This window comes from Corythoichthys intestinalis, chromosome 21 (genome assembly GCF_030265065.1).
Source record: "Corythoichthys intestinalis isolate RoL2023-P3 chromosome 21, ASM3026506v1, whole genome shotgun sequence".
Lineage (NCBI taxonomy): Eukaryota > Metazoa > Chordata > Actinopteri > Syngnathiformes > Syngnathidae > Corythoichthys > Corythoichthys intestinalis.
In genome coordinates this window covers 38,088,355-38,110,288 of record NC_080415.1, presented here as the reverse complement: position 1 = coordinate 38,110,288, position 21,934 = coordinate 38,088,355, and the positions used below count along the sequence as shown (strand labels likewise).

Below are 21,934 nucleotides of genomic sequence, written 5' to 3'. Positions count from 1 at the left end.
CTCCTTTTTTGAACTACTCTACAATAGGGGTTTTTTCACCTAGGTGTGTGAATTTATTTCTCATCCCAAAAAAAGAGGCGAGTTTCAAGCATGTTGGGTTCTCATAAGATGATTAGAGGGGGGCGATCTGCCACCACCCCGACCTGCATGCTGTCCGAGTTTGCGTGACGTCAGAGTTGTGCCAAACTGCGAGGGCCCGTTCAGGCCTGCTTGCACGCTTAGTTAGGGCCTGAGCACTAGGCCTTATTGGAACGCAAAGGATTTTTTTTTTTTTTCCCCCGGCAAATGGAAATGGCCAATTTGGAGGCCTGAACATGCACGAATACTCACCAAAAATTTGCACATACATCCGGCTTCGAGTAAATTTAGATAATTTTGCAACGTTGTGAAAAAATGTAACAAAATGGCTCAGTTGCGCCCCCTTGAAATTATAAAAAAGGCCTCTCCATTTAGGTTATTTCAACATAGAGTGAGGAAATTTGGCGAGTCGATACCTTATGGAAAAACTGCTGCAAAAAGTCTCTTGAACTCATATTGCAAATCCAACAGGAAATCGGGTATTTTGGATCGAATGTGAAATTTTTATCGATTTACAGGGTGCACATTTGAGACCTTGTCGCCAAGGGAGTTAGTTGGATCATCTTCAAAATTGGTGAGACTGTTCTGGAGACATAAGAGATCTTGTTTTCAAAATGGTGCGTTTTCCTCTATGTGTCTGACCTGGGCGGGGTGCCAAAGTCGGCCATTTTTTTTGGTAAAATGACACATTCAGTAAATGACTAATAACTCCTTATACATGACATACAACATTTCTGCGCTAGGGCTGTCAAACGATTAAAATTTTTAATCGAATTAATTACAGCTTGAAAATTAATCATAATTAATCGCAATTCAAACCATCTATAAAATATGCCATACTTTTCTGTAAATTATTGTTGGAATGGAAAGATAAGACACAAGATAGATATATACATCCAACATACAGTACATAAGTACTGTATTTGTTTATTATAACAATAAATCAACTAGATGGCATTAACATTATTAACATTCTGTTAAAGCGATCCATGGATAGAAAGACTTGTTGTTCTTAAAAGATAAACGTTAGTACAAGTTACAGAAATTTTGTATTAAAACCCCTCTTAATGTTTTCGTTTTAATAAAATTTGTAAAATTTTCAATCAAAAAAATAAACTAGTAGCCCGCCATTGTTGATGTCAATAATTACACAATGCTCATGGTGCTGAAGCCCCTAAAATCAGTTGCACCCAAGCACCAGCAGAGGGCGACAAAACTCCAAGAAACACAAGTAACAAGTGGACATTGCACTGTGCTGTCATTTTAATCTGTTTGAGCGGGGCATGTGCGTTAATTGCGTCAAATATTTTAACGTGATTAATTACCGCCCGTTAACGCGATATTTTGACAGCCCTAATCTGCGCCAAACTTCCCGTGCTTGTTGAGAGTCATACTCTGACGGGTCCTGTAGAGGTCATCTAAATCAACCCTACAGCACCAACTAGTGGTGACAGAAAGGAGTTTTAGAAAAGGCCTCTCCTATTAGTTTTTTTTTTTTTTTTTTTTTCAAAATAAAGATTTGGGGAGTCGATACCTTATGCAAAACTGCTCCAAAAAGTCTCTTGCACCCATATATGGGCCCATATGGATCGAATGTGAATTTTTTATTGATTTATAGTGCCATTTATATTTGGAGGCCTGAACATCCACAAAAACTGACCAAATTTTGTACGTACATGCGGCTTTGCGTAAATTTCGATAATCTTGCAACATTACGGAAAACCGTAAGAAAATGGCTTAGTGGCGCCCCTCTGAATTGAGGCGCGTTTCGAGCAAGTTAGGTTGCTAAAATTTATTCTGCAAAGCATTTGTTCGTAATCCAACGACTCGATTTTTTTGAACTAACTAATCGAATTTGAATGACTACTGTTACTTTGAAGTAACACTACTTTTACTTGAGTAAAAGATTTGGCTACTCCACCAACTTCTGAATGTGGGAAGCTTTTCTAAAGCAAAGAATTTTCAATCTTGGATGGAAAGCTAAGGCTGAAAGTTTTGTTTCTTGTCCCTTTCATCTTCATATTCTTCATTTTCTTTAGTAATATAACCACTTATTCTGTCCATCACGCTCTTTCACCCCTGTCCGAGCTCTCCTTCTAATTTACATGCCTGCCAGGTAATAATTTCCTCCGACCAATGATGATGAATCCGTCTGACATATGAGCATGCCACCATTCTTCCGCACTGCTTGAAACCTTAATGGAATATGGCTTAAAAATGTAATAATCAATCTCTGCAACTTTTTGAGGAAGGGTGAAGCTTTGACCTTAGCCGTTTTCAAAGGTTTCCGCAATCAATAGCCGTATTGAAGTTGGCTATTCTCATGCATAGAGATTGATGACATCGAACGTAACAAAGCAGTTCGCCGATGGCTCACAGACGCTCGCCTTGCCGGAGTCCGCCGGGCGAGAAGCATTATGCTCAAATTAGGGTTTACTTTCTCCGTGCCAATGAAGAAAACAAAGGCAAAACATTGATGGTCACACTTCTTGTATGTCGTAGATTTTGGACCATGTGTTGGACTGCTTTGCCTTTGCGTTCAAGCTTAAATTCTGGCTGAACTGAGGTAAATGTTGGTTATAATTTCAATTGTACCAAGATTTGAGCATTAACCCTTTCAAGGTCAGTGGACAGCTATTCAAAAGTCGACACCTTTTTTTCTTGCAAGTGACTATTTTTGCTCATTAACACTTTACACTGAGTATTTTTTGTGAAATTTGGGGTTGGTTTTTCTATGAGTAGTTACAGTATGTTTTATCATTTTAGATACATTTATAAATGAAACCTTTCAGGGACAGTGGTCACTACATGAGACAGCTATTCAAAAGTTTACTTTAAACCTTAATAGAGTAAGTGATGAATCATTTAAAATAATCACGTAAATATTAGCAATTATATGTATATACAGTATATAGTGATATGAAAAAGTATTTGAACCTTTGCAATTTCTCACATTTATGCATAAAATCACCATCAAATGTGATCTGATCTTTGTCAAAATCACACAGATGTAAAAACAGTGTCTGCTTTAACTAAACTCACCGAAACATTCATAAGTTTTCATATTTTAATGAGGATAGCATGCAAACGATGACAGAAGGGGGGGAAATAAGTATGTGAACCCTCTGCCTAAGGAGACTTAAAGAGCAATTGAATCCAATTTTTACTAAACCGGGTTTTTGGAGTTTTTCCTTGCCGACATCATATTGACTCTGCAAAGCCCTCTGAGACAACCTTGTTGTGATATAGAGCTATACAAATAAAATTGAATTGAAATGAATAAACAATTTATATCAGGTGTGTGCCATATCACTGATTAGTGGTTTAAAGCTGCCCTGCCCACTATAAAACACACACCTGGTAAGAATTGTCTTGATGGGAAGCATTGTCTGATGTGCATTTTGGCTCGGGCAAAAGAGCTGTCTGAAGAGTTGCGATCAAAGATTGCTGAATTGTATAAAGCTGGGAAAGGATTCAAAACCATCTCGAAAAGTCTGGGTGTTCATCAATCAACAGTCAGAGAAGTTGTCTACAAATGGAGAAAGTTTGGCACTGTTGCTAATAGTTCAGCGCAGAATACTCAAAGAGGTAAAAAAAAAAAAAAAAAAAAAAAGAGCTCTCGAGTGTCTGCTAAAGACTTACAGAAATCATTGGCACAGTCCAATATCTCTGTGCACACATCAACTACATGTAAATCTATGTCCAAGAATGGTGTTCATGGGAGGACTTCACGGAGGAAGCCACTGCTGTAAAAAAACAAACAAACAAACAAACAAAAAAACATTGTTGATTGTTTAATGTTCACAAAAAGACACTTGAAAACTCCACAGAACTTTTAGCAAAATATTTTGTGGACTGATGAAACCAAAGTTGAATTGTTTAGGAGTAAAACAAAATGTCACGTGTGGAGGAAAAATGGAAAAAGCTCAACAACATCAACACCTCATCCCCACCGTGAAGCATGGTGGAGGGAACATCGTGATTTGGGGCTGTTTTGCTACCTCAAGGCCTGGACAACTTGCAATCATTAATGAAAGAAGAAAAGCGGCATGGAAAATGAATGAATGAATGTATTCAAAAGTTTATCAGGATGTTTTACAGGAAAACCTGAGGCAGTCTGTCAGGCAGTTAAAGCTAAAAAGAGGATGGATGCTCTAACAAGACAATGATCCAAAACACAGAAGTATATCAACTTAAGAATGATTCCAGAAGAACAAAATACATGTTCTGGAGTGGCCAAGTCAAAGTCCACACTTGAACCCATTGAGGTGCTGTGGCATGACCTAAAGACAGCTGTTCGTGCCAGACATCCCAGGAATCTGCCTGAACTACAGCAATTTTGTATAGAACAATGGGCCAAGATTAGTCCTGATCCATGTTCTGGACTGATTTGCAGCTCCAGGAAGCCTCTGGTTGAAGTTATCACTGCCAAAGGGGGGGGGGCAAAAAATATTAAATGTGATGGTTCACTAACTTATTTTGTTCTCCCCTTCTGTCATTTTTTGCATACATATGAAAACCTATAAATGTTTGGGTGGCTTTAGTTCAAGCAGACACTGTTTTTTCATCTTTGTGATTTTGACAAAGATCAGACCACATTTGATGGTGATTTTGTGCCGAAATGTGAGGAATTTCAAAAGGTTCAGATACTTTTTCATACCACTGTATATAATTCTAAATACATTTGGATACAATGATAATAAAAGCTATTTAATGAAATTCAGACAACTGAAATATACCAAAGTAATGGTCTGAAGTAGACTTTTTTGCAATTGACGCTTAAATTCATTGAAACTGAGTGGACTTAAGGCAAATGCGCATCGTTTGGTTCCATTGCCGGCACTGGGCGTCCAATCTATTTTGACTGGGAGGGGTGAATCATTCAAAATGGATTGGATGTCTAGCACCATCAATGGCAGCCAGTGAGGAAAAATAAGTAGCCTGTATGGGTTCAAATTGAGTTAAGACAGAGAACTCTTGAGTAATCTCATTTTCCGTCTCCCTCTATGTTACTATCTTCAGGGTAATCAAGAAGCCCCAGCTCCCCCCGAAGCAATGGCTCAACCTTTCCCAGCGGCCCAGTACCCTCCACCACCACAGAACGGGATGCCCGCTGAGTATGCCACAGCCCACACTCACCCGCCAACTGACTTTACAGGACCAAATACGGTTGGCGAGCACGCCCTGACGCTGTACACGCCGACACATACACAGAGTGAACAGCCCGTGAATGAAAGCAACGTTTCGGCATTAACGGCAAACACAGTAACGGTGAGTAGATCGCGAAAATCACTGTATAAATACAGTCCCTGACAAAAGTCTTGTCGCTTATCCATTTTGTCAAAAAATTTGCTAATAACCTGACTTTTAATGATTCATTTGGTTTCAGAAATGGCTCATATGAAAGCTAAGACCCTCCCAAATGATGTTGAATGTACAAAAATTATATTTGTTTCACTGAAAAAAGATTTATCATTTAATGAAGACATAGAGGTCAAATTTTGGCAAGACAAAAGTTTTGTCGCCTACAGAAAATAATGTGAAAATTGAACAAAAAATGTACTCCAAATACAAAACGATATTACATAACATAAGCGAATTAAGTAGTGGTGCTGTGAGATCCAAATTTAATATTTTGTATGACTTCCATGGGCTTGAAGGACAGCATCCATGCGATTCGGCAAGTATTCATACAATTTATTGATGAAGTCATCAGGAACACCAAAGAAAGCAGTCTTGCATGACTCCCAGAGTTCATCAACATTCTTGGGTTTCGTCTTCCATGCTTCCGCTTTCATCCTACCCCAGACATGCTCAATGATGTTCATGTCTGGTGACTGGGCTGGCCAGTCCTGGACGATCTTGATCTTCTTTGCCTTTGAGGTAGAGATTGAAGTATGCGATGGAGCTGCAGAATTTGTCCCTTTTTATGGTTAGGAATGTAAGAAGCAGCTAAGATTTGTTGATATTTCAGACTATTTAACTCTCAGGGTGCAGACAATTAAAAAAACCGTGTGGCAATTGCCAAGGCCCACAGCCTGTTAAAAGGATGGACGCCGGAAAAGTGGCAAAAGGTGGATTTTTCAGATGAATCTTCCATTGAATTACACCACAGTCACCACAAATATTGAAGGAGACCTACTGGAGCCTTCATGGACCTGAGATTTACTCAGATAACAGTGAAGTTTGGTGGTTACATCATTACCAAAATAATGGTCTGGGGTTACATCCAATATGGGGGTGTGCGAAAGATCTGCAGGGTGGAAGGCAACATAAATCGTCTGAAATATCAACAAATCTTAGCTGCCTCTTACATTCCTAAACATTAAAAGGGACAAATTCTGCAGCAGGATGGTGCTCCATCGCATACTTCAATCTCTACCTCAAAGTTCTTCAAGGCAAAGAAGATCAAGATCCTCCAGGACTGGCCAGCCCAGTCACCAGACATGAACATCATTGAGCATGTCTGGGGTAGGATGAAAGAGGCAGCATGGAAGACGAAACCCAAGAATGTTGATGAACTCTGGGAGGCATGTAAGATTGCTTTCTTTGATGTTCCTGATGACTTCATCAATAAATTGTATGGATCCATGCCGAAGCCTATGGAAGTCATACAAAATATTAAATTTGGATCTCACAGCACCACTACTTCATTCGCTTACGTTATGTAACATGTTTTTGTATTTGGAGTACATTTTTTGTTCAATTTTCACACTACTTTCTGTAGGCAAAAAAACTTTTGTCTTGCCAAAATTTGACCTTTATTCATTCATTAAATGATAAATCTTTTTTCAAATATATTTTTGTACATTCAACATCATTTGGGAGGGTCTTAGCTTTCATATGAGCCATTTCAGAAACCAATTGAATAATTAAAAGCTTATTAGCAACTAGGGTTGTTCCGATCATGTTTTTTTGCTCCCGATCGTTTTAGTTTGAGTATCTGCCGATCCCAATATTTCCCGATCCGATTTCAATCATTCCCGATAATTTTTCCCGATCATATACATTTTGGCAATGCATTAAGAAAAAAATGAATAAAACTCGGACGAATATATACATTCAACATACAGTACATAAGTACTGTATTTGTTTATTATGACAATAAATCATCAAGATGGCATTTACATTATTAACATTCTTTCTGTGACAGGGATCCACGGACAGAAAGACTTGTGACTTTGTATATTGTGACTAAATATTGCCATCTAGTGTATTTGTTGAGCTTTCAGTAAATGATACTCTAGCCATGCCCAAATGCATGATGGGAAGTGGAACCATGACTGTGCGTAGTGCTACCAATTGATATATCTTCTCTGCGTTGGGAAATAACATAAGGTGTTAAGAAAAAGATCATTTGCTACCTTGCTTTCCCAAATTACTTCCCATGATATTTCTAATCGTAGGGAGAGAGATTGTAAGATTTTAACCTATTAAAAAAAGCCTCCAAAGGCTGCCAAAATTCACTCCTCATTTTACGCTGCCTTTTATCTCTCTATATAGGTAAAACGGCGCCATTACAGAATGAGCGCGACAATGCGTGAGTGGGTCGTGCAGCGCATGCATTAATTGCGTTAAATATTTTAACGTGATACTTTTTTTTTTTTTTAATTAATTACCGCCGTTATCGGGATAAATTTGATAACCCTACCTTAAGCCAAACCTAAAGACTCTGGATGAGTGTAACATATTATGTCTGTAACGTTAAATACTATTAGAAAAGGATTTCATCAAAAAATGGCATGGCCGATATTTTTTTGCCGATTCCGATACTTTGAAAATGACGTGATCGGACATCCCGATCGATCGGGACATCTCTATGTATGAGCAAGTGTTTCTACAAAATGGATAAGCGACAAGACTTTTGTCAGGGACTGTACAGTATAAATAAATGTGATTGTCTTTGAGCTTGTTACATTTCTAAAATTGCCTAACCTTTTACACGCCTGTCTCAGTGTCGCTACTAGTGTTGCACCGATACCACCGGATTCATTGATTTATAAATAGACGTCTCTCTGAACAATTGACTGGAGTGCCAATATAGATAATGTAGGGCAAACTTGTACATGAAAAGTTAAGCTTCGAAAGCACTGATACAAACTGTTAGGAAAAGTTAAACAAAGTCCAATGACTCCAGTTGGGTTAAAACATCCATTCCATCGGAGAAAAAAAACCAAAAAACTTTCTTTCTATACTATTCTTTGAATAAAATATGTTGTCTGGTTCCAGTAGAACAGCAGTATGCACGCTAGCGTCTTATGGGGCCGCGCTTGTTTACAGTACTGCAGCATTGCTTTGGGCACACCTGTAGCTTTCGGCTCAGTCTTCTTAAAGAATACTAATTGCTGGAGGAGCTTGCAAAAGGAGACGTACCGTTGGCGCTACTCGTGACTTTGAGTGCTTCGGGTATTTGCTCCGAGTCAGCAATTTTTCAAATGTACTTCTTGTGATATGTGCAATGTCAGCGCGCAATCCTTGACCCAAATGGTTTGTTTTTCTTTCAGTTTTGCTTGCTTAAAGATGGTTTCTCAGGGGAAGCTGTGTGGAGAGAATGTTCTCCTCACCACAGTTACAAGGTAGACGATTGCTTGATTTGAATGCAATTTTTACAATCAAAAGATTTCATTCACGCGCGGCGCGCCGCTCCCCTTTGAAGTCGGACGGGTTTTAAGATAATTGATACGGTGAGTCGGGCTCCCGTCTTTTGTAGTGGTGTGTGGTACACTCTGAAGCCTGCAGGGAGTCAATGAAGCCTTTCTTGTTGACTCTAGGACTTCTAGGTCTTTCTGAAGTCTCTCTGAAAGACGGCTTCACACAACATAAAACATAGAACTTAAAAAGTCAAAAGTACTCGATCCTGAGGGATCGTCCCAAATCTGGGATAATGCATGAAGTAAAAGAAAAATAATAAATGACATCCAGAAGATATAGTATGCTCAAGAACTTCATTATGTTAAGCTTTTAGTATTCGACATTTGAACGCACATGGCTTCCTTTTATTGGCCAAAAAACTGATTTGTGCGCATCCACGGCTAAGCATGTCCATTCTGTAGCATTTAAAGCGATTGATAACTTTCAGAATTTTGGGGACTATTGCATGATTGGAATAGTGTTGCACGAGGCACTGGCACCGCTACCGTACTATTTTGATTTATTTATAAGCTGTATTTTGACCATTTGAGGAACAGTGGTCATCTATTTAAACGTTATCATTAGCTTAGTGTCAGGAAATAAAACACAACCAGTATTTTATTCTAAAGACAGTCACAAGGAGAAGGAAATATCCTATTTGACTTACTGCGCTGAAATTTGGGGAAACACCTACAAATCTCGATTACGCCCTCTGTTGGTCATCCAAAAAAAAAGCAATACAGATTATTCATAAGGCAAAATACACAGCACATACACACGAGTTATTCATCAAATCCAAGTTATTGAAGCTGTATGATTTAATAAATTTCAAAACTGGACAGATGATGTACAAAGCCTCAACTAATAGCCTTCCGTATAACTTGCAAACTCGTTTCCAGGCTAGGGAATCGAAATACTCGAAAATTCATTTTTTAACAAGAGAGACATAGCTGGCGGTGCGGTTTTTCTGCAGCGGCCCGATGCTCACTTATCGAACGTAATTTCGTTGTCATGTCTGTGGCAATGACTATTAAAGGTCTGTATTCCTGTATTCTTAGTGGGAGTTTGACATGTGCAAATTGTGAGCTTCCTAACATGTTATAAATATATAAATATGATTTTGAGTTGTTGTTTTTGGATATTTGATATACTACCATTTTGGTACAGGTATAAAGGTACCCAATGCAGGTATTGTATTGAAATCCGAATTTTGGTATCATGGCAATACTAGCTTGGAACAAAGACTTCACGGGAAACAGGGCGTGGGGCCACTCTCAAAAACTCCAAATTGAAATATTTTCAAAACCAAAGCCGCTAGCGGCCTAAAACCAGGGGTAAAAGTGGCTAGAATTTCTTGCCGGAACTCCCCAACGTGAAGGTCGCTACGGAGCCAGTTTTTTTTATTTATTTATTTTCTTTCTTTCTTTCTTTTTTTTTTTTTTTTTTTTTTTTTTTTTTTTTTTTGAGGGGGGGGGGGTCAAACCTCGAAAACTACTGAAATGCAAAGAAAACTGTTTTAGCACAGCTATTTGTATAACACATACAAAAACTGATTTTCATTCAAAATTGTATTTTTTCAATGATTTGCAAAATAAAAGTGAACAAAGACAGCTATAACCCCAACCTTCATCTCCTAATTTTTATTTTCCCTCATTTCCTCACAAACTCAATGCCAAATCTCAATTTTAACTACTAAAGAACATAGGATGTATATTAAAATTGAAGTTAATGTAAACATTTACTTTTTTTTTTCTTTTTTTTTTTAAGTAACATACATTCAGAAAAATAAGTACAAATGCCTTATATCATGCAGAGAGAAATGAAATCTAGTTTGAACATTGACTTTTTTAAATCAAAAGGAAATGAAGTAGCCTGAAATAAATGAACAAATATAAGTCCAAAGGGCACATTGACAGCTAAGATGTTCTGAACCTCCCCATCAGAGCAAATAAAAGTAAATGTGATAAATAAGCCTCCTCAACTCTTTCGTTGCTCTTAAAGATTTGATCCATTTTATGTTGCATTGCCCTTTTTTTGTCGCATCAATTCAATGACTTTTTTTTTTTTTTTTTTTGCTGTTCCAGAAAACATGCACATTTGAACCAATCAGAGCTAACTATATCTGCTGATCACATGTCAGTATGTCAGCCAATTGAACGGATTAATGAGTCCAGGCGTTTTGCTTTGGTGCGTGCATTCGCGCATTGACGTGACTCATCATCGTCAAACTCATAACTGCAGCAGCTGGGGAAACCTCCATGCCGTCCGTGGAATAAAATAAATTATAAATATCGGTGGAAACGGATTACACAACACAAGCGCTTTATTTATGCTTGTTGTTGACACTAGTGTATGTAAATCTGATGTTGGTAGATTATTTTCTTCTTGGCATGTGTGGCACCTTAGCATTTTTTTTTTTTTTTTACATAGCGTTTTGACAGTTGCCGTCATATTTTCGGAATCAAAGCACTGTGTACCGGAACAGCATTCCGGCCATGAATCTTATACCGGAACTGCGTTCTGGCCCTGAATCTTATACCAGAACTGCGTTCATGACCGTTCTGGCCCACTTTCACCCCTGCCTAAAACCAAAACAGGCCCCTCCCTTAGGCATATATGAGTGTCCGTGTGCAGCGGCATCAAAAAATGCAAAGTCGTTCCCTAATAAAATCTTGATTATATTTTAAATAAGAATAACAAAACTTGCAATGGCTATAAAATTCTTAAATTTTATGCTAGATGCACAAAAATCACTAAATGCAGAGATAGTCACCTATATTTTCAGAATCAATAGCAATATTTAACATGTTTTTGCCCAAAATAGCGACTTTGCAATTTTGACATAAGTTTTCAACAGCTAATAAATCACTCAATTTTCACATCGGAAAATTAATACCTGAGGAAAGCATGCAGAATCCTCTTAATTTTACACAACAAAAGCAAATTTTGCATCTTTTTACATGCAATCACAACTTATTTAGGTTGAATTCCAATGTCGCTATTGCATCAACACGTCTTTCCGGTTATCTGGCCCTTGTCCTTTATAGATTGAAATGTTACATAAAATAAAACACGTAAAAGCAGATTTTTTTTTGTATGGACACAGAAATGTTTAAATTACTAGTTTGACCTGATTATTTGAATGTAAAGTTACGCAATTGTGTATGGATACAAAATCCAACATGGTTGCCAACACAAAACAAAGAGCTTTTTAAGCGAAAACTCTAGCAAATGAATGTGTAAATCCCAGAATTTGTATTGATATGAACATAAAACAGTCTAGATTCTTGGTTAAAAACAAAACAAAAAAATGGGCAGTTTCAAAGTCCATGCATTGTTATTTTATATAATAAATACCTTGAATCCTCAACCAACTCACTCTTGAGACACTCCTGCTTACTTGTTTGCACTAAAACTTAGTCCTGTTTCCACCTAAATCCCATGTTAGAACGCAGCGATTGTTTGAATATATTGCAGTGAAAGCAGTCAAGACACTCTGCTTGGCCCGGCCCCCTACTGGAAGCCATGGCGCAATGTCTGTAGGAGCTGTCTATGCTGAGAAGATATGGTATATTTTTTTAAAAAGCAGTGCTGGTTAGTGGAGTAATTCCCGCAAGCAATCCCAAAATGTTTAACAGTAGGGGCATTTTACTTTGGACGTTTCTGTGTCTAGAGACCCTAGACAAATTGTAGACATTCTCTCTCTTCTTTGTTTTTTGCACTATGTTTTGTGCGGGGTTGTGGCGTGATCATTACCTGCCTGTAGTTCGGGGATGCCCTGCTGATCTATACTGCTCACTGTAAACACACAGCTGGGATCTAATTGAGAGCTGGCCTTGTTCTAGAAGGAATCCGGTGGGGATTTTCGCCATCTATGCATGTCTTTGGAATTCTAAGCGTTGCTTTTGTCTTAATTGTACCCTCCAACTCCCACACTCACAAACACACTCAAATGTAGTATAATTTGTGTTTCACCGCCACCATTTTGTGGTTCTCGATACAGATTCCTGGCTGTGTCTTATCAGCAGATACTGTACAAAATGTATGACATTTGTTATAAGTATTCATTAATGCTCATGACTGTAGTGTCATTTCATAATTATGATTGTCTTATGACAGCCTTATGGCGCCACTGTCAAAAAAAGTATTAGCAAATACCTCAACTAGCAATTAATGAAACAACTGGAACAGTAACTGAAGAAATAATTAGCACAGAAGATGAATTTTGATTGTTATTTACATCTGTAGTGCTGCATTGCATGCTAGGAGGCATGTTGGACGACGACAGTGTCGACAGCAGGTAGCAGCAGAGGTTGACTGTCTCCCCCAAGGGAGCAGTGATGGCCAAATGAAGCTTCTTGAAGCAATGAAGCTTTGCAGCCAACTGCTTCAGAGCTTGATGGTTGCTTATTTGGTCTTATGACAGTCTTATGAAGCCAGTGTCAAATAAAGTGTTACCAATTAATATCTTTTGGTGTAAATATCCTATAATACAGTGAGGACAGCTGCAGCTTATAGTCCGGTGCGGCTTATCTATGAACAAATGTCGTTTTCGTGTCATATTTGGTGGGTGCGGCTTAATGTCAGGTGGGCCTTAAAGTCCGAAAATTACGGTATTAGGCTCGAGCGTATGACGTGGCACTCGCGAGGTTTCCGCCGCTATCGCCATTTTGGAAGCGAGAAACATAAACAGTGAGGCATTTCAGCACAGGTCGCTCTTTAAAAATGGTTGGAAATTATTGTGCGGTAAAGAATTGCAACAACCGATCGAATAGAAAGGAGAATGTACAGCTCGACGGAACACCATTGAGTTTCTTCCGGATCCCTACATGGAGAAAAGGTGAGGGAAAGGTCATATCTGAACTTACCAAACGTCGAAGAATGGCATGGGTGGCCTCGATCAGAAGGAAGGGCATAACGTTTGATTCTCCATTTACACACAGAGTTTGCGCTATGCACTTCTACGCCGATAAGTTAATTTCGTTTGTTTACGCAAATTTCAGTAACTTTATGCCCTAAGTCGGCCTGTTGTTAGCTATAGCTACAGCTAAACAACTAGCATGCAGACATGTGCATTGTCTTTATAAGACATAATTCCTGTCGTTGCTAAATGAAAAAGCTGTAATATTTTGACGTGAGAGAGTGGCAAAGAATTTGTACACAGGCTACATTTTCTGCAACAAAAAATTTGTGCATCCGTGGTCACAGACTAATGTAAACACACATTGCCTACCTTTGCTAGAAAGATGGTGTTGCCGTTTGCTATGGTCATAATGTGCAGATCCTGCACCCATCCGCAGCAAAACTGTTCGTAGCGATTTGTAGTTTCGGAATTGCTGATGAGTGTAGTAACATACGCCAAACACTAAATACAGCATGATGTCCATTTCGCGTAGTGGTGGAAGCTTGTCGACATCTTTATTCCTTTTGTGTTCGGCTTGCTCGTGAGGGTCAACATTATTCACATATCTGTCCTTCGCCGTGGTAACAAGTTTGTCTCTGTATCGAACTGGCAAGTTTTCCCTACATTTTCCATCTTTGGCACTCGTAGTTGAATTGTATTTGCCGTTAAGTTTAAATGTCCCGTGATGCAGACGTGCTTCCGAAATGGCTGCGTTGTCGCAAATCTCGCACGATCCCGTGCTGCTGTGACGTAAACGCTCGAGCCTAATACAGGTAGTCCCCAGGTTACGACTTACTCTAACATACGCGATTTTGACTTTACGACGCCGCAGTCTCGTCCGCCATTTTGTCTCCAGTCGGGGTTTTTTTGTTTGTTTTTAAGTCGCATAAGCAATACCTCATTGTACCTCACAGTATCTTATTTTTGACTTTACTTTAATAATATGACGTGTTCTGTCCTCACTAAACGTGAAGTTGTTTAGCTTTACAGACGTCAAACAATTGTGCTTTTTGAAGCTTTTGACTTCCTTCACGCTTCATAATTTGTGAAGTTGTATTACACATATGTACACTTATGTTCAAAACGACTCGCATCTTAACAATAAAACACTTGACACAAAACAATTGTTCAAGCGTCCATCCAGTCTGATCAATATGTAAATTTAGTAGATTTATTAGCCTAATTTGCCTAACAAAATTCCGCTAGCTTTAATGCTACGAATGCTAACGTATTTACAATTCTCATAGCAAATCGCTCACATGTAACTCCACAAACTGTATCTGTATACTTAATTACAAATGCATAAACAAACATATATTAGCTGAAACAATTTACAGCCTTACGTGGGCCAAACCAGAGCGCAACAATTCATTATCCAGTCTGACTTCCGAGTCTGCCTTTCAGTCATATTAGGCGACAGTCCAGCCAGACCAAAAGCTGCCACCAGTGAGCAGTGTATCGTCCATCATTAAACAAAATACAATACTTTTGGACTTTTCAGATATTTATTTTGGGGTACTTAAAGGGTTAATTCTGACTTGTGCGAAAATTCGGTTTACATCGTTGGAACGGAACTCATTCGTAACCCGGGGACTAGGTGTTCAAATGTAGGGCTGCAGCTATCGAATATTTTAGTAATCGAGTAATCGACTGAAAATTCTATCGATTAATCGAGTAATCGGATAAAACTTTTTTTTTTTTTTTTTTTTTAGGTAAAGAGCAATTATAAATATACATGAGGGGGAAAAAAAGACATTTACCGTATTTTTCGGATTACAAGTCGCACCAGCCATAAAATGCCCAAGGAAGAGAAAAAAACCATATAAGTCGCACCGGATTATAAGTCGCATTTTGGGGGGAAATTTACTTGATAAAATCCAACACATAGAACAGACATGTCATCTTGAAAGGCAATTTAATATAAAAATACAATAGAGAACAACATGCTAAATAAATGTACAGTGTACAGTGCATGAACAACGAAATGCGAATATACTGTCCTCACCAGGACGCTACGGCTCGGTCCTGGCTATTCAGCGGGCTAAACTCCCAAATGACGATCTGGACGTCCGTATGATTTGCTGAATCAATTTCGTCATTGATACCAAACAGGTTCGCATCGACGTAAATAAATGATCATTAGGTGCTTTTACAGCAATGACGTGACACAAACGGTTAGCATGCTTTCGCTAGCATTAGCGCATCGTTCAAACAACCACACAACTGGCTCTAAGTGTCCGATCGCAGGTGGAAAACACACAACAACAACAGAAAAGATGATACACACAGGCGTTGCCTCTGTAGGGATATTTTACAAGCATAAACAATGAGCGTAGGTTCGCAGCCATGTTTCTCGCTAACTCACCCACTCACTCAGCTGCGTAGCTGTCGGTCTTCTTCTGGCGTGTGGGGGCTCTTCTTCGCGTAAACAAGTGCTAGTGTGCCCCCATGTGGGCGTGAAAGCGCCACAAACTAAAAGCATGCATTTCAATATAAAAAAGACAATAATACAATTGAACACACATTGCCAAAGGCAGAACGCGAACGTGACCATAGCTATTAAGTTATTCAGATAACAATAGCATAAAGAACATGCTAACAAGTTTACCAAACCATCAGTGTCACTCCAAAACACCAAAATAACGTGTAATGATATCATAATGTGTTAATAATTTCACACATAAGTCGCATCTGAGTATAAGTCGCACCCCCAGCCAAACTATGAAAAAAAAACTGCGACTTATAGTCCGAAAAATTGGTAATCCAATATTGAACCATTTTTAGTCAATCAATGTCTTTATTTTTCGATGTACATTGTTGAAAACAGCCAACAATTGCATCTCAGATGTGACTAGAAAAAATAAATTCACTGCTTTCACTCCAAAAACTTCTAAATCTTATATAAAAAAAAAAACCAACATATTTCTTACCTAAAAATGTAATTACGCTTGATAACACACATCACTTGAAAGCTATGTGTTTTTCCCACGTGTTTCAATATAATTTCCATTTGTGTCAAGCTATTATTAAGTTCTAGTTAAGTTAGTCTAAACTGTAAGTATTGATAGGATTTTGAATTTTTGCAGTGTTCAAAATAATGTATGATACCTGCTGTATTGGAGCACATTAGGGACCAGTGCTACTTGGTGTTTTATTCAGCAATGACTACTGAGTCAAAACCGACAGTTAGCTTTATTATGTTTTAATTTTACACCCTTATCACTCTACAGCGCTGTGTTTTTACAGATTATATAAAACCTCTATGTAAGACACATTAGCCACGCATCGACAGTGGTCATAATCAATAGAAACCTAGCCCTCCGAAGAACTAACGTTACGTGACCAAGTGACAGTAACGTTGTATTTATTAGCGATGAGAAGTGTACTGCTTAAAGATGGCGGATGTTTACTAATGCTGTTCAGACGCGGCCAAGTCTTTCATTTCGCATCTAGTCCTAAATGCATGCGATATTTATGAAACGCATCGGACACTACCCGCTACCAAACTAGCATCATGCGGGCGTAGTTTTTAGCAACCTCGGCGTAGTTTGTAGCTGCCTGCAGTGTTTTTTTTTTTTTTTTTAAATTGCTTCTTCCTCTACGCACATGACGTCTGCACGTTGTCCCGCATTAAAAGTAGTCCAGGCAAAACGTGATGCTTAGAGCTGGCAAAATTAAACGATTCCTCGAGGTGACTAAAATTACTCGGATCAGTTTTTAAACTCGAGTTACTCGAGTTGCTCGAGTATTCGTTTCAGCTCTAATGTCCATCCAGTCTGTTCGATATGTAAATGTAGCAGATTTTATTAGCCTAATTTGCCTAACAAAAGTCCGCTAGCGTAAATGCTACGAATGCTAACGTATTTGCAATTGTCATTGCAAATCGCTCGCATGTAACTCCCCAAACTATAGCAGTAAACTTAATTACAAATGCATACACAAACATATATTAGCTGAAACAACTTACAGCCTAATGTGGGCCAAACCAGAACGCAGCTATCCTGCTCCTCGGTAAAAAGACGACAGTCCAGCCAGACCCAACGCTGCCACCAATGGGCGGTTTATCCTCCATCATTAAACAAAATACAATACTTTTGGACTTTACGGATATTTTTGGGTACTCAAAATGTTAATTCCGACTTCCGCGGAAATTCTGTTTACAGCGTAGGAACGGAACTCGTTCGTTTCTTTTTATACTAAACTACTGCATACTGGAATGTGAAGTCATTGCTATCATGGCTTGGTCAAACACTGCAATTCATACAAATAAATAGGAACACAATGTTTTTTACCCGATTCTGTTTCTTCAAGAAATGACATGATAGTGCCCGATTCCAGATCACGTGATCAGATCGGAGATGTCCCTACTCAGTCTCGTTTTAGGTTAATGTTACATTGACCGTAAAGGCTACTCTTCTTCTTCTGATCATTTCCATGCCGATTTCATACCTTTACGCTCCATCAGTGTAACACAGATGCAAATACCGATCACACTCACACTTTCAGATACTCCATGAAAAATTCCATTTCAAAGGTTTTCAACACAGAGAGTTGTGCCGCAATGAATCCTTTGAAAGTTGTATATCTTATAATGTCTTTCATACTAATTGCAGGAATGTTGTTTGTAGGTGAAGCATCCTATTTTACTTTTCGAGGGAATTAAAATCACTCAGACTGAAGAAGCGCCAACCGCAATTAGATGTCCAGGATTTTCATAGTTTCAGGCTGTTTTCGTTGTTATTCTGTCGCGTTAAATTGAGGGGGAGAGATTAATTACCAGATGTTAGAAGGTCAATAACAAGTCCCAGAGTGTAAATTAATGAAATGAACAAAACTTTTAGGTTCAGGCACTGATCTTAAAATTCCGACTTTTAGACTTAAAACAGTGTTGCAAGTAATGGAATGGAAATGATGTTCCTCAAGGTAGCAATGCTCAATTTGTTTGTTATTCGCCTCCAGTTATGTTACGTAGTGCAGTCCTATTTGATCAATTGGAATTGAAAATGTTTTGTCCACCACCTAAAGTGAGATTTATCTATCTAAACTGTGTGATTGGCCACTAAAGCTTACTATAGTGGTATGAAAAGGTATCTGAACGTTTTGGAATTTCTCACATTTCTTCATATAATCACCATCAAATGTGATCTAATCTTTGTCAAAATCACACAGATGTAAAAACTGTCTGCTTTAACTAAATCCACTCAAACATTTACAGGTTTTCATATTTTAATGAGGATAGCATGCAAACACTGACAGAAGGGGGAAAAATAAGTAAGTGAACCCTCTGCCAAAGGAGACTTAGGCTACGTTCATACTACAGGTCTTAATGCACGAATCCGATTTTTTCGTGTTTTTCCGACTCGAGTGAGGCATTAACTTGACAGTCTGAACGTGACAAGTCGCATAGAACGGGACCATTTCAAATCCGATCTGGGTCACTTTCGTATGTGGTCTAAATTCGATCTGGGCCACATTTTTCCAGACTGTCGCGGCGGTCTGTACTGTCCAGTCCCGCAAATCGGATTTAATGCAGCAATTACGTCATCAAATAGCGAGAGAGTCGTTACCGTAGTGATGCAGCTGTGCGTTATTAGCGCCTAGCTTGCAGTGAACACGGCTTTTGGGGAAGGGCTGGGCTTTACAACAGTCATAAAAAATAAAAATGGGTTGAGGACAAGCCTGAGAATGCTCAGTTTTCTCTGTTCCAAGTGAGCAATATTTCAACATTGCCTACACGGCCGAGAGTCGGGGCAAACTGCCCGTATGTGTGTGTGACGTGCACGGACAGTGCGTGCATGCTATCGATCCATATAAACTTTGAATATAAGCCTAAACGGGGATTATTTATGTCTGTTATTTGTGTCTTCCTTTTGAAAAGCAAAATATATTATCCCTCGAATGACGGATGACGTGTGTCATTTGTTTTGATGCTTCTGCGCATGCGGGTCTTCTTGGTCAGCGCGTGTCGGACTGCGAATTAGTGCGCATGCGTAATACTTGAACGGTCTCAATGGACAAAGGCAGTCTGAACGGGCACGCCAAAAAATTGGATATGACAAAAAATCGGATTCGTGCATTAAGACCTGTAGTATGAACATAGCCTTAAAGAGCAATTCAAACCAATTTTTACCAAACAATTTAAGTCAGTTGTCTGCCTTATCACTGATGAGTGCTTCAAAGCTGCCCTGCCCACTATAAAACACACACCTGGTAAGAATTTTCTTGATGAGAAGCAGTGTCTGATGTGTATCATGGCTCACTCAAAAGAGCTGTCTGAAAACCTGCGATCAAGGATTTTTGATTTGTATAAAGCTGGGAAAGGATCCAAAACCATCTCTAAAACTCTGGATGTTTATCAATCGACAGTCAGGGAAGTTGTCCACAAATGGAGAGAGTTAGGCACAGTTGCTTCTTCCTCAAGGAGTGGCCGTCCACCAAAGATGATGCCAACAGTTCAGCGCAGAATACTCAGAGAGGTAAAAAAGAACCTTAGAGTGTCTGCTAAAGACTTACAGAAATCAATGGCACAGACCAATATCTCTGTGCAGACATCAACTATATGTAGAACTATGGCCAAGAATAATGTTCATGGGAGGTCTCCACGGAGGAAGCCACTGCTGTCTAAAAAACATTGTTGCTCGATTGTTTGCAAAAAGGCACTTGGACAGTCCACCGAAGTTTTGGCAAAATATTTTGTGCACTGATGAAACCAAAGTTGAATTGTTTGGGAATGAAACACAAAGTCGTGTGTGGCGGAAAGTGGAGCAGCTCACGAACATCAACACCTCATTCCCACGGTGAAGAATGGTGGAGGGAGCATCATGATTTGGGGCTGTTTTGCTACCACAGGGCCTGGACAACTTGCAATCATTAATGGAAGAATGAATTCAAACGTTTTGCAGGAAAACCTGAGGCCGTCTGTCAGGCAGCTGAAGCTAAAAAGAGGATGGATGCTGCAACAAGACATTGATCCAAAACACAGAAGTAAATCAACTTCATCATGATTTCAGAAGAACAAAATGCACGTTCTGGAGTGGCCAAGTCAAAGTCCAGACTTCAACCCCATTGAGAGACTGTGGCATGAGCTAAAGACAGCAATTCATGCCAGACATCCCAGGAATCTGACTGAACTCCAGCAGTTTTGAACAGAAGAATGGGCCACAATTAGTCCTGATCGATGTGCCAGACTGATCTGCAGCATCAGGAAGCGTCTGGTTGAAGTTATTGCTGCCAAAGAGGGAGGGCACACAATATTAAATCTGATGGTTCACTTACTTATTTTTCCCCCTTCTGTCATTGTTTGCATACTATCCTCATTAAAATATGGAAGCCTAAAAATGTTTGGGTGGTTTTGAAAGTGAAAGCTGACACTGTTTTTTCATCCGTGTGATTTTGACAAAGATCAGATCACATTTCATGGCGAGTTCATGCAGAAATGTGAGAAGTTCCAAAAAGTTCAGATACTTTTTCTTACCACTGTACGTTGATCAAAAGTGCATCGCAGGGTGTGATGCCCAAATCGATTTTTTTTTCTGTTCATTCCCATAATTTTGCCAACGCACCAACCGTCACCCTTCAAATATCAGAATGACCAGAACTTTTGCACGATGCTATTCATTTTCAGTGGCAGGAAAACATAGGTACTTGTGATTTTTGAGCATTTACCATGTCAGTCCATTGATATTCAACTGGTGCCCAAGTAAGTCAATGCCATTGGCAGCCATGCACGTCCATGCCATTGACGGCCATGTATGTCCAAATTTCCCTATTTTCAATGGCAGAAAAACCTTTGTGGTTGGGATTTTTGACCAAAAACTGACCATTACAGCCCATTGACATTCAACTGGCACCCAAGTAAGTCAATGCCATTGACAGCCATGCACGTCCATGCCATTGACGGTAATGTATGTCCAAATTTCCCATTCATTTTCAATGGCAGAAAAACCTGTGTGATTGTGATTTTTGACCATTTCCCATGTCAGTCCATTGATATTCAACTGGTGCCCAAGTAAGTCAATGCCATTGGCAGCCATACACGTCCATGCCACTGACAGCCATGTATGTCCAAATTTCCCAATTTTCAATGGCAGAAAAACCTTTGTGGTTTGGATTTTTGACCAAAAACTGACCATTACAGCCCATTGACATTCAACTGGCGCCCAAGTAAGTCAATGCCATTGACAGCAATGCACATCCATGCCATTGACGGCCATGTATGTCCAAATTTCCCATTCATTTTCAATGGCAGAAAAACCTGTGTGATTGTGATTTTTGACCAAAAACCTACCATTACAGCCCATTGACATTCAACTGGCGCCCAAG

General features: G+C 39.1%; 1 protein-coding gene across 12 annotated transcripts in view; it reads left to right on the top strand.

Moving 5' to 3' along the window:
• Positions 1-21,934, top strand: part of rbfox3a (RNA binding fox-1 homolog 3a) — a 597,184-nt gene that overhangs the window by 491,308 nt on the left and 83,942 nt on the right. For 8 of the 12 annotated variants that reach the window (XM_057825678.1, XM_057825688.1, XM_057825685.1 and 5 more), the window contains 2 exons: positions 5,101-5,349; positions 8,583-8,654. In XM_057825678.1, coding sequence (XP_057681661.1) covers positions 5,101-5,349; positions 8,583-8,654 — 321 coding nt within the window. The remainder of the gene's footprint in view (positions 1-5,100; positions 5,350-8,582; positions 8,655-21,934) is intronic. The other 4 variants (XM_057825687.1, XM_057825680.1, XM_057825686.1 and 1 more) reach the window with 1 other exon arrangement.